The following is an 11,845-nucleotide window of genomic DNA, read 5'->3' as shown; positions in this document are numbered from 1 at the left end:
ACCCTGTATAACTGATGTTCGACCATACCATACCATGTAACTGATGTTCGAATATTCGATAGCAAATTTTTAAACATGGAACGCAAGAATAGAATACGAACAAGAAAGAAATCATCTGGTATATAGAGATTATTTGCCCAACAATTCTCAACCCAACTCGAAGATCAAAAATGAATCTGTAAAAAGATTTTAACGTTGACAGACGTTAGCGACATTATGTTCTTCGCGACCTCGAATTTCCTCGCGAACCTCCGATATTACCAACGAACGATTCCAAAGAACTTCACAATTTGCTCCTCTGTGAGCAACTTTATTTCGACAACAAAAATTATTACAGTGCAATAAAAATTGCATATTTTTTAAATAGGTAATTATTATAATAATTATATAGAATACTGAAAAAGTCTTTCTTTTAAATACAAACTCACAAAATTTTATAGGTACGGTTTTGTCTCTAATGCACTTATTCGAATCCTCGTTTGAATCATTTAAACAAATAAAATAAAAACATAGAACAGATGCTTTATTTTGCACAAACAGCAAATAGCATAAAAATGTAAGACACTCACCTCACCGATTTCTCCGTTGTTGCCCGATGCCTCCTGGGCCGCCTCCTCCTCCTCTCAGATTTCTTTGTGGCACTTACACAACACTCACTCGCAAAAATCATCGATCGCGCGAAATTTCAGGCACTCCCGTACGCGATATTTTAGATACCGCGAAACGCACGAAATATTATTAACAAATGTCGCGTGACTTTCTATCATACAAATTACTCAAACCAACAACCCATACAGCACATGATATTCGGGGAACGTTCTAAGAATGTTCTAGAATATTCTAGAACATTCTTAGAACGTTCTCCGAATATCATGTGCTGTATGGGAACTTGCATTTTTGATTCGGAAGAATAGGATAATGGATAAATCACTTTTGAATTGACGATATAAAACGCAATGCGAGCATCGGAATCCAAGCGTAATCTGCGGTAAACAAGTAGTTATTAGATGTAATCGCGACAAAGTACCGCAGTTTGTGTTCATATTTTAGATGAATTAGTCTCGTAAAATATCTACGTTGATAAAAGCCGACGCTTAAACGTACAAATCATTTTCCATTACAAGCTGTATGTAGAAACTTAGTAATTAGTCGAACGCATTACTTGTTACTAATAAGCGTGTGCAAATCAATAGCGTTTTATCCCTACATTTATCGCGATCGAGTCTTGGAAACCGATAACGCAAAAGTAATACGACGCACGGAGCGACTCACGCCACTGCTTGCCGGCTCGACGTTCGGCGAGCGAGTGATAATACGGCGACCTCCGGGTAAACATTGGCCCGCGTAACGTCGTACGATACCGCGCCGAGTGAAAAACAACAAAAAAACGTTGAGAATTCGTTGTCCCGCCTACGAAGTGGAAAATTCCGTACTTAATATTTTACATTACTTTGTTCCGTGACTGTTACCTACTACGTTTTGTGTATTACTCTGCGGACTTATTAGTATTGTTTAAATTAACGATTAATTCTGTTCAATCGAGAAAATGTTTCGAAACAAAAATCATTGTTACTTCAATTCTAATTACTAAGATTCGAGATTTTACTTCGATAGTTGATGTGTACAAATGTATATTTCTAAATTTCAAATCTGCAATTGATATGGGCAAAAACTTCAAACTTAAATACATTTTTAAACTAATAAAAGATAGACATTTCAAATTTAAATAAACTCTCAAATTAATAAAAGATTGACATTTCAAACTTAAATAAATCCTCAAATTAATAAAAGATAAAAATTTCAAACTTAAAAAAAATTAAAAAAATAGAGAGTCGAAGTTTAAACGAAATTTGTAGCCCTGAGCGTGGCCTATACGCTGCAGCAAACGGCGCCGTCGTATCTTCTGACGCTTCGGAATTTCAGAATTTTAGAAAATTCTCAAATTAATAAAAGATAGACATTTCAAATTTAATTAAAATAAAAATGGTGAGTTACTCAAAGTTTAAGTAAAATTTGTAGCCGTGAGCGATGTACACGATGTACATACACGATGCCGAAAATGAAACCCTCGTATCTGCTTCCGTTTCAGAGTTACAGAAGTTAGAAAATTCTTAAATTAATAAAAGGTAGAAAATTCACACGTAAATAAAATAAAAACGGTGAGAAAATCGGAGTTTAAGGAAAATTTGTAGCCCTGTCTCTTTATCTGTCTAGTGTCTCTTAATCGCATTCTCGTAAAAATAATCTTTGCATTTTATTATTATTAAAATGATTCCTTCGTTTTTATTTGACTTAAAATGTTATGCGATAAAAACAAATTAACATTGTAGAGGTCCTCCACCATTCCCGCCGATTCCAGTCGGAAGATTAATTCACAATCTCGATCTCGGACAATATCAATTTTCTTTCCGGAATTTATCAATAATATCTCATATACTAATAATCCGAGATAAGCGATTCTCGTCTCGTTGGAAGTACTGGAATCTTAGCTTTCCAATGAGACCAAGATCATCTTCCTACGATTTTTTTGTGCGAAAACATTGACGATTATATCGACTCGCGATCTCGATCTCGGAAGAAAATTAATTTTTTATTCAGAAATATTCAATGATATCTCATGAACTAATGAGCCGAGATAAGCGATTCTTATCTCGTTAGAAGCGCTGGAATCTTAGCTTTCCAACGAGACCAGAATCATCTTTCTACGATTTTTCTGTGCGAAGAAATTGACGATTATATCGACTCGCGATCTTAATCCTGAAACAGAAGCAGCAGACGACGCGTATACGCGGCGTCTCGCGCGGTGTCTGGCGCGGCGGTGTTTACTACCGAACACATGTGCTTCGTGTGCTTTAATCCCAGTTTTTTAGGGACGTAGTACTACTCGCGTAAAATTCGCGCGGCCTCCTTTCATGAATGGTGCGCGCGCGCCGGATTTTTAAAACGCTATAACTCGGCGAAAAATTGACGTAGCGACACGAGCCAAACACCAATCTTCTCCGTTTCACATCCCGCAGCTGTCTATGTTGAGCGTGTACGCCCTTATCATGAAACTCACATACGGCAGTGGAATAAAAAGTAAAATGCTGAAATATAAATTATACGTATAACTACTAAATATAAAATTTTGCTGACAATTTATGTTAAATTGTATAGTAAGTTTATTAAAGGTTAATTTTTTTATCATTAATCATCACATTTTATCAACATGCTTTATTTCTACTAGCACTTTGGTACAATTAAATGTGTTAGGTCCCATTGCATGGGATCCATAGCGCGGGACGCGAAAAAAATTGTCCATACGTTACCCACCTGGCAAAATGTGGACATTTGGCTACGTAGCTCATGTTCCACGTATTCTAATACCGCGGCAGCTCAAGGCTTCTCCATCACGGCTGCGTTTATTTTCGAGGTTGCCGCGTGGTGGCGTTGCTCGTCTAATTCTCCAGTTCATAATTTTAGTTGCCCCGGCTGCGCCAGTCGCGAAGTTTTGGTTCATATTACCCTGTTTACGTGATTTTGACAATTAATCGCGATTCGCTTTTGTTTTGTTCTTTTTCTCGCCCTTTGTCGTCACCCCCGTAGCTAAAATGTTTCCGTATAGCTCGCAAAAGAAACACTGGATGTTCAGCGACGAGAGCGATTTGATCGCTTTGCGGGAGAAGACCAACACTGATTTTATCGCGAAGCACGGCGCCAACATGACTGTGAGTCCACTTTTCCGTAATTGTTTACTTAAAACTATTGCCCGTTTTTAAGTACGCGTTTCTGCGCGATTTACTTACGATTTCCGAGATCAAATGTCGTTGATGAAAATTTAGGTTATGTCTGTGCATTAGACGTATTTATTATATGTACAAAATATATGTGTGTGTGTGTGTGTGTGTGTGTGTGTAAAGTACGGTTAATTATTAATATGTCGAATTTGCCACACTTTTCCTACGTTCATCTCGAATAACTTTATCAGATTAATTTAACCAACATGTGATATAATTCAAAACGTATGTAACGCAGCCGGAGGAAAGGGAGGAGCACTTTCTGTCACACACGGACGAACGGACGTTGCTCCGTTTCTACGAATTACAATTAAGGGATTTCTGTCGTCGATTCAATCCACCAATGCCTCGCGCCACCGTGGCCACCGCCTTGCATTACTTCAAGAGGTTTTACCTCAGAAACAGCGTGATGGACTACCATCCGAAGGAGATTCTGGTCACCTGCGTTTATCTGGCGTGCAAAGTAATTATTTCCCCTCGATGTATAATTTTTCACAGCTTTGTAATTTTGATCTCTTTTTCACACGAGAACTATTCTATTTTAGGTCGAAGAATTTAATGTCTCTATATCTCAATTTGTAGCAAATATTAAGGGGGATAGAGAAAAGGCATCCGACATAATTCTTAATAACGAATTGCTTCTAATGCAGCAGTTGAATTATAATCTCACTGTTCACAATCCATTCAGACCCGTAGAAGGATTGATGATTGATATAAAGGTACGTGGTCTTTCCGTCGAGGTCGACGTCTTATATGTGACGGAGGTGAACAATTTGTGCGTGCTTTCATAGACAAGGTACACGTCGTTGGAAAATCCTGAAAAATTGAGGCTGCATATAGATGAGTTCTTGGAAAGGGTTTTCCTGACAGACAGCGTTCTCCTTTATGCTCCGAGTCAAGTTGCGCTGGCGGCAACTTTGCACGCGGCATCCAGGGCTTCCGCAAATCTGGACAATTACGTCACTGACATACTCTTCTCGAGGGAGCAATTGGGTGGGATCATAGAAGCTGTGCGAAGTAATTATGTTTTGTGTATTGCATGACATCTGCACGTGCTCACACTGCATAGGCCATTCATATTTACAAGTTATAGAAACTCTTATAGAAATACGCTCGATGGCTAAATGTGTGGAACCACCTTCGCGAGAGGCGGTAAAAGCTTTAGAGAAGAAACTAGATAAATGCAGAAATCAGGAAAACAATCCTGACAGCGAAATGTAAGTATATTTATATGTAGGTTGAACATTATTCTTTACGAAGACCGTTCGTACAAGTTTCGCGGATTCTAGATACAAACAGAGAATGCAGGAAATGCTGGATGAAGAGGATTTACAGGATAATGAAAAATATGCAAAGATTATTCAGGATCAGGCGGCCCACGACGACAAGATTTTGGGAGTTAGTAAGATTTTGTCTCCCTCTGCTTTGTGATGATAGATGTAAACTTTGTACAATAATAAAAATTTTCCATATGAACCCGCACAAAAGCTTATGCACAGTCCTAAGAGAATTTGGCAACCTAATTTTTTCTTACTCTTATGATGTACATCGAATTTACAACAATATTTTCTACACTTGTCGCTAATAATATGTAAATACTTTAATTTTGTTCTTTTTTAAAAGTCAAATTTACATGTATAGTTATTACTATATTATATTAAAAAATTATTTATTTTATACATGTTATATACCTTATAAATGCGTACATAAAAAGATAATCTAGTGACTTATAATTTTAGTCCTATCCTTTACAAATTTCGTGTTGTCGAATGGCAAATATATTTGCTTCGTCAAAGTATATCTTGCGCCAAAAGCAGTTTATTTATACGAGTCTGTATTACATTTCCTATCCGAGTATATATTTAAATTAGATTATAATCTTTCTATGCCGTACCATGAAATGATTTAATCCTTTGAGTACAATGAATCCACATGTGTTTAACGAGTTATCTTCATGAAATATTGCATTTATGATACACGTTTTAGTAAAAACAATTGGCCAATGAAATCATGGCCAAAAATATTCATAAATAAATCATTTTATGAAAAAATATATAAAATAAATATCTTATGTAATTTAACTTGAGTAACAAATTAAAATAGTGATAGTTATGCGTTTCGTAATCGATCAGTATCGATATGGTACGCTATACTAAAGAAGTGCGCTACACAGTTATAACGTTCGTTACTGACAAACAAGTTTGATTTCATAGTCGCATACTGCTCTGTACGCAAAGGATTATTAATTTATTTTATATAACTGGTCACACCGATTTAATTTAGGTACCCGCAAATTAAGGGTCGTGATGCCTAAAGTCCAATCTCTGAGTTAGATGATGCGCGATGTGGCTGGTCGGTATGTTTTGAAAGATGGATGTTTGTTGTCTCATCGATAGATTACTGGGCAACGGTTGAACAATAGGCAATGCAGGCGGTAGCGATAACGGTGTTAAATGCTGCGGCAGCAATGGTATTGCCGGTTGCGTTTGTCCCGGGTAATTGAAGAACCTACAAAGAGATACACGTTAATGTACCACAAAACATGATCTACAGTCTACACTATACGGAGAGAATTTTCTTTGTTTCGTTGTCTCGCATGATTTTCAGGATAAATTTTAAGAGAACAGTCTCTCCGCGTAGATGTTAACAGTAAACTCTCGCGAGACGTACACCATGTACATTCTTTACAAGAAAGAGGTGTTTGTTGGGAAAATAATTGTACTTTTTATTAGACCTATACCATAAGCGATCACCGACAAAAATGGGTCGTGGTGCTGGAATTCCTAAGCTCGAATAGTATTGCTGCGCCAATAGCTCGACGTCATTAGTGTACTTCCTTTTCCATTTAGTCCGTCTATTTTGGAACCATATCTTTATCTGTAAAAGATAAAATTAATAGTAAGAATAAAGAATTATTGTCGCCAGTGAATAATTAACTAATGTAGGAAATTTAATCGACACAACTGGCAAATTTTAATTAAAGAAATTTTTTAAGAAGAAAGAAATTTATTGCTATAGAAAATTAATAGAAATTTACGCGCGACGCGTGAAACACGAAGTTTGTCAGTTAATTAGAGTGTTTATTAATTAGCCTAACCAAGTATTTATTTCTACTGCGAATTTATTTTAAAAAATTAATATCAGAATCGTACGATCGTAAAGATTCTCATGTCATTTTTGGCAATACAATACATACGTGCCACAATGAAGTATGAATAAGAAAAGCCATAACATTTTTAAATGTAACACGTCGTTTTCAAATGAATACAAGGTTTATAAACGACGTGAGTATAAGTACATTTGAGAAATCCCTATTTTATTAGATTTAATATATTCAATCTATTCGCGAAACTGCCAAAACGTACTGTCTGTTTCATGGCGTCCAATTTGAATAAATAATTGCGTATCGTAGAAAACTAATGTCTCCTATACAGATGAGGATTTCCCAAAGAGTCCCCGGCAGCCGGTACGCGAACATAAGGGGCCGACGACGTATTCTAATTAAAAAATCGACGCCTCTCCGGTTCGTCGCCTCGACGGCGCGCAGCAGCCGTCGCTCGGTACGTTTCGCTCTGCGGCGGATGCAAGCCCGCGACGACGGAACGTACGAGATGGCTCGCGAGAAGGGGGGAAATAGGGGTCTCTCCCGAACTGGCTCGTTAACTCCGAGAAATATTGTGACAGTTATGTCTGCGGCACGACGCGTCTCTTTCTTGCCTCTGATCCGTCGTCCGATCGTTCCTCCTTTCGAGAGCGATCGCGGAGAGATAATTATCCGGCTCGTTCGCGATATTTCGACCGGCGCTGGCAATTATTGCCAGGCGAGCAACTGGTCGGCGATGACGGCGTGGCGCAATCTCCGCGATGGCGAATATTCTGGGGGTGCGGGCCGTAAATTAATTAGTTTAGAGCCCGGCCGAGTATCAGGCGCACGCTACAAAGTGCCATTGCCGACACTTACGCAACCACGTCGCACTCCGCGAGCTTTGCGGAGGAATCGTCATGTCGGGAAATTATAGAGTACTCTCTCGGTTAATATTAGAAGATAACATCCGCGGAAAGTCCGTGGCGTGATGGACGATGCAGGAAAAGAGCGAGGTTTCGGTAACAACGCGGAAAGAAAATGATCAATTTTGCGTTTCTTTGGACCAACGAAACCATTAAACTATCGCATTCACATACGAATATTATAATAACTTGAGCAATAATTTTCAATATGTCACTTCCTCCATTCTGTGAAATACCTTTGCCTAAGACGTGTTCTTTATATTATATTTGAAACGCCGTATAGCCGAGTTCCGGTAGTGTAGAATAAAAAAATGTTTGGGAAGGTTAAATGCACGGTAAAAAGTTTCCTAACAGTTCGCGCGAAAGAAGGGTAGAAGTGCTAATTGGTTTTAAAGGACGATCCTCCCCAATGGCGCCATGACCTGGCGCCCGCACATATGGTGCCCCGCAGGCTCATAATTTAGGGCCAGTTGATTATTTCAAACAACTCGAAGTACATGGGACTTAAACTCTTTCAGGTGCTGAGGCAAGTCTACGGAAGTCAAAGGCATTATCGCGATTTATCGAGTACAATATCCTGTTCTGGAACATGACCCCGTCGATCTTCCGTCTTCTGGTCCAATTAAGTTTGTTTATGACGCAATACAGAAACGCTCTGGAATAATTGGCAGCAGAATTAAAATTATGATATCGGACAAGGGCGGTGTTCATAGTCAGATCTTATATTTAAGATCGTTTTAAGATCATCTTTGATGGCCAACAAGTGGATTACATTAGATTACATGCAATTTCAATGTAAATTAATAAGACTCTTATTTATTTATCTGATCGTGTTCTATCTATAATTTCAGATCCGGTTTCGCCAACGTTATTTAACTTGTTAGCTTTATTCTTTCTGTGTCTCTTTCCAACTGTTACTTTAGAAAGAGACAAACGTGAATTAAAGCAAGATTAAAGTTAAGCGACGTTTGGTGAAACCGGGCCTTAAACAGAGAATAAAATGTTCCGTACAGCATCCTAAGATAAACTCCAGACGGTTTTAAATATACGGGCCGGTATTCATATTCAGATCTTATATTCAAGACCGTCTTGAATTTATCTGAATCTGCCGTATGGAACATTTCATTGGCTACGGAATAGCTGAGGATGATCGTAAGACGGTCTTGAGTATAAGATTTGACTATAAATACCGGCCATAGTCTTGAAAATTATGATCTACATTACGATGTAGCTTCCTCTGAAAAGCAGCTGAGAAATTCCTCAAGAAGGAATAATCAGAAATAGTACATGAATACGTAATAAAACAAGCGGTATTTACTTGCGTTTCCGTGAGCTTCAAATTCTTGCTCAGCTGCAGCCGCTTCGCCACGCTCAGGTACTTGTTCCTCTCGAATTCCGCCTCCAAGGATTTAATTTGCGTGGCGGTGAACGCGGTGCGTGGCCTCTTCTTCCTCTCGTCGTCGCTAATAGCGGCGGCGGCCTTCTCCTGGACGTCCCTGTCCGCGCTCGTGGTCGAATTCGCGCCGCTACTGCTGGTGCACGCTTCTGCAAAAATGTTCCGCCCCTTGTATACCGAGATATCAGGATTGATATGATTAGTACCTCGTTACTTGTAAGTTACAGTTACTTTTTTTTGGTAACTCTAACTTTGTTACATGCCTCAGTGGTTGAATTGGTGAGACGCCCGCCTAGAGAGTAGGGAAATCCAGGTTTAAACCCTGGCTGAGGTAATATTTTTCGCAATAAATTTTCTGCATTATTAAAAATGCCAGATATTGTCAAGAAAATACTAATGTTAACTTTGTTACTTTCTTTATATTATACATTTTTTAAACCTCCACAGACCGCATTGGGCCTTGCCTTTGCGCATAAACGCCTCTATCGACACTTAACAATTCCAGATTTCATATTTTTATTTTCATTGCAAGAAAGTAACTGCAAAGCAACGATTCGTTACTTTTTGCGTAACTGTAACTGTCACGCGTTACTTTTCAGAATTGGTAACTTGTAACTGTAACTAGTCACCAACGCCAGTGTTTTCTTGACCATACCTGGCATCTTTAATAATACAGAAAATTTATTGCGAAAAATATTACCCCAGCCAAGGTTTGAACCTGGACCTCCCTCTAGGCCGGCGTCTCACCAATTCGACCACCGAGGCATATGTAACTAGTTACGTTTTTAATGAAAAAACTGTAACTATAACTAGATACTTTTATAAAGTAACTTTCAACTCTGTAAAATATGTAGCAGTGACACGAGCAAAACAACCTGAGATACAAGCTCTTTAAGCTACTTTGCAAGCAATTAACAACGGCATGTATCAACGACGATGCTTCTGACGCCGCAATCGGGGGCCTTAATACCCATCATGCAAATGCCTCCGTGATGATGGGACGCATATATCAATATCGAAAGTGAATCCGTCTCAAATACGGCCCGATTAAGAGTAACTGCAAATTGCACGTTCGACGTGGAAATGAGGAGAAGGTACCACGGCGGAATGCCGGGATAATTGATGCGAGCGTCGAAATCGCGTCATCATTCACTCGCAACCCGTTGTATACGTCACTCTATATCTTTATCTTTTTAATCGCTTTTGAATGAGGCAGAATAACACGCGCGAGCCCATACCGTCGAATGCGAGCGGGGCCCCAATTACCCTCGTGGAATCCCCCTTTCTCATTAATCTCGCAACTTTTTCCACGTCCAAGTTGTTTATATTTATATTTATCCCGGCTCGCACAAGACTTGCCGTACACGACGTCGCGCCGCGTGTCGTGAAGAATGTCCTCGGGCTCGCTTTTAGGCAGCTGGTAACAAGACCGCCGCTCTTTTAAGCGTCGGAGGATCATCTTCTAATTATCTGCCCATTCGTCATCCGACGAAAAAGTGTGGCACCGCAACCGCCGACCGAGCTTTCACGCTTGCGATTAACGTTGAGAATATTAGGCCGGTTCGCCGTTGAAACAATCACGACGCTTCTGCAATAGCTTTTCAATGGATTCTTTTTTCTGGACGGCAAAATTAATTTATCTTATGAAATCTGAAAAATATAATTTATTCAACTTACTTATCAGTAATAAGAAGAATCAATGGTCAATGCGCTGCGAAGAATAAAAGAAGTAGCTGAATAAAGTACGATTGAAGAATTGCAGAAGAAACATCCCATATTACGAGATGGGCTGCTAATATGAGATAGCAGGGTTTCTGCTAAATTAAGACATCATCTGTTGGCTCCAACGTGAATTCAGTGCCCTCGGAGTGAAATCTGTCCGGTGGAAAATTCATTGTTAGATCGTGTAATGATTTGTGATTGGATGTTGAAAACCTGCTATCTCGTAATAGGAGACTTTCCTCCGCTAATTTAAGACTGAAGCTGGAATAAAATTAAGGATAAGAACTGACAATTATGAAAAGCTTTGGAAGATAGTGGAAACAACGCCGTAACCATTTGAACCCATTGGCATAAATTATTCCGATAGAGTCGAAAGCTATTAAACTCGCGGGGAGAAGAACGGGAAAGAGCCGTTCAACTTACGGTTCCAGGTGGTTTCTCGTACGCCGCGACAATAAATATTCCGAAAAGCTATTCGCGGCGACATTATGCCAAGAAGCGCCGTTTACTAGCTACTAATTGTCAGATGGCGACGTAATTGTCGTGCTTCTCGCGCCTTTTTTGTGGCTTTCCCGCCTATAGCCGTGCCGCGGAATTGTCGGCTAAAACTGTACCACCTCTAATTCACTTCGCGCGAAACGCACTACCGACGTGCGCGCTCGATGCAGTTATCCATGTCTCAAGAGAGAATCGTGTCAGCTGTTGCAGCAGTGGTAATATTCCGTTTCTGGATTACAGTATATCTTTTAAGTGTCATACGTTAGCAAAATATGATGTCGGAACTCCGTTTATTACGAAAACGTGCAGATTTCTTTGTTCCGATAAACATTCACTCTTTCCGAGTACCACACGTCGGTCCACAATAATAAACGTAAAGCTAATACAGGGTTGGGATGTAACTCGTCACTTCCCTTGCGGAAAAAACACTCAAGTGTTAACACTC

General features: G+C 39.4%; 2 protein-coding genes across 5 annotated transcripts in view; one reads left to right on the top strand and one right to left on the bottom strand.

Annotated features, from left to right (window-relative positions):
• Positions 1-3,433: 3,433 nt before the first annotated feature.
• Positions 3,434-5,252, top strand: LOC105564396 (cyclin-H). 3 transcript variants are annotated; one of them, XM_012016722.1, is made up of 6 exons: positions 3,434-3,707; positions 4,015-4,239; positions 4,322-4,495; positions 4,568-4,793; positions 4,864-4,993; positions 5,066-5,252. In XM_012016722.1, exons 1-6 carry the CDS (start codon positions 3,591-3,593, stop codon positions 5,205-5,207), a joined length of 1,014 nt encoding a protein of 337 aa, XP_011872112.1. In that variant the 5' UTR covers positions 3,434-3,590; the 3' UTR covers positions 5,208-5,252. The 3 variants fall into 3 exon arrangements, with proteins under 3 accessions (XP_011872112.1, XP_011872113.1, XP_011872114.1); XM_012016723.1 differs by having other exon boundaries at positions 3,435-3,707; positions 4,870-4,993; XM_012016724.1 differs by having other exon boundaries at positions 3,436-3,707; positions 4,882-4,993.
• Positions 5,253-5,574: 322 nt separating this feature from the next.
• Positions 5,575-11,845, bottom strand: part of LOC105564394 (homeobox protein ceh-19) — a 14,295-nt gene continuing 8,024 nt past the window's right edge. For both annotated transcript variants that reach the window (XM_012016717.1, XM_012016718.1), the window contains 3 exons: positions 9,103-9,329; positions 6,517-6,653; positions 5,575-6,284 (listed from right to left, as the gene is read on the bottom strand). In XM_012016717.1, coding sequence (XP_011872107.1) covers positions 6,071-6,284; positions 6,517-6,653; positions 9,103-9,329 — 578 coding nt within the window. In that variant the 3' untranslated portion in view covers positions 5,575-6,070. The remainder of the gene's footprint in view (positions 6,285-6,516; positions 6,654-9,102; positions 9,330-11,845) is intronic.

The sequence above is a fragment of the Vollenhovia emeryi genome, unplaced genomic scaffold (assembly GCF_000949405.1).
Source record: "Vollenhovia emeryi isolate VEMERY1.0 unplaced genomic scaffold, V.emery_V1.0 DF939165.1, whole genome shotgun sequence".
NCBI classification, from domain to species: Eukaryota; Metazoa; Arthropoda; class Insecta; order Hymenoptera; family Formicidae; genus Vollenhovia; species Vollenhovia emeryi.
This window is presented reverse-complemented; position numbering and strand designations above follow the sequence as displayed.

Coding starts and splice junctions, on each gene's coding strand:
- LOC105564396 (XM_012016722.1), top strand. CDS start 3,591: ATGTTTCCGTATAGCTCGCAAAAGAAACACTGGATGTTCAGCGACGAG. Junction 3,708..4,014: donor AGCACGGCGCCAACATGACT/GTGAGTCCACTT, acceptor TATGTAACGCAG/CCGGAGGAAAGGGAGGAGCA. Junction 4,994..5,065: donor AACAATCCTGACAGCGAAAT/GTAAGTATATTT, acceptor CGCGGATTCTAG/ATACAAACAGAGAATGCAGG.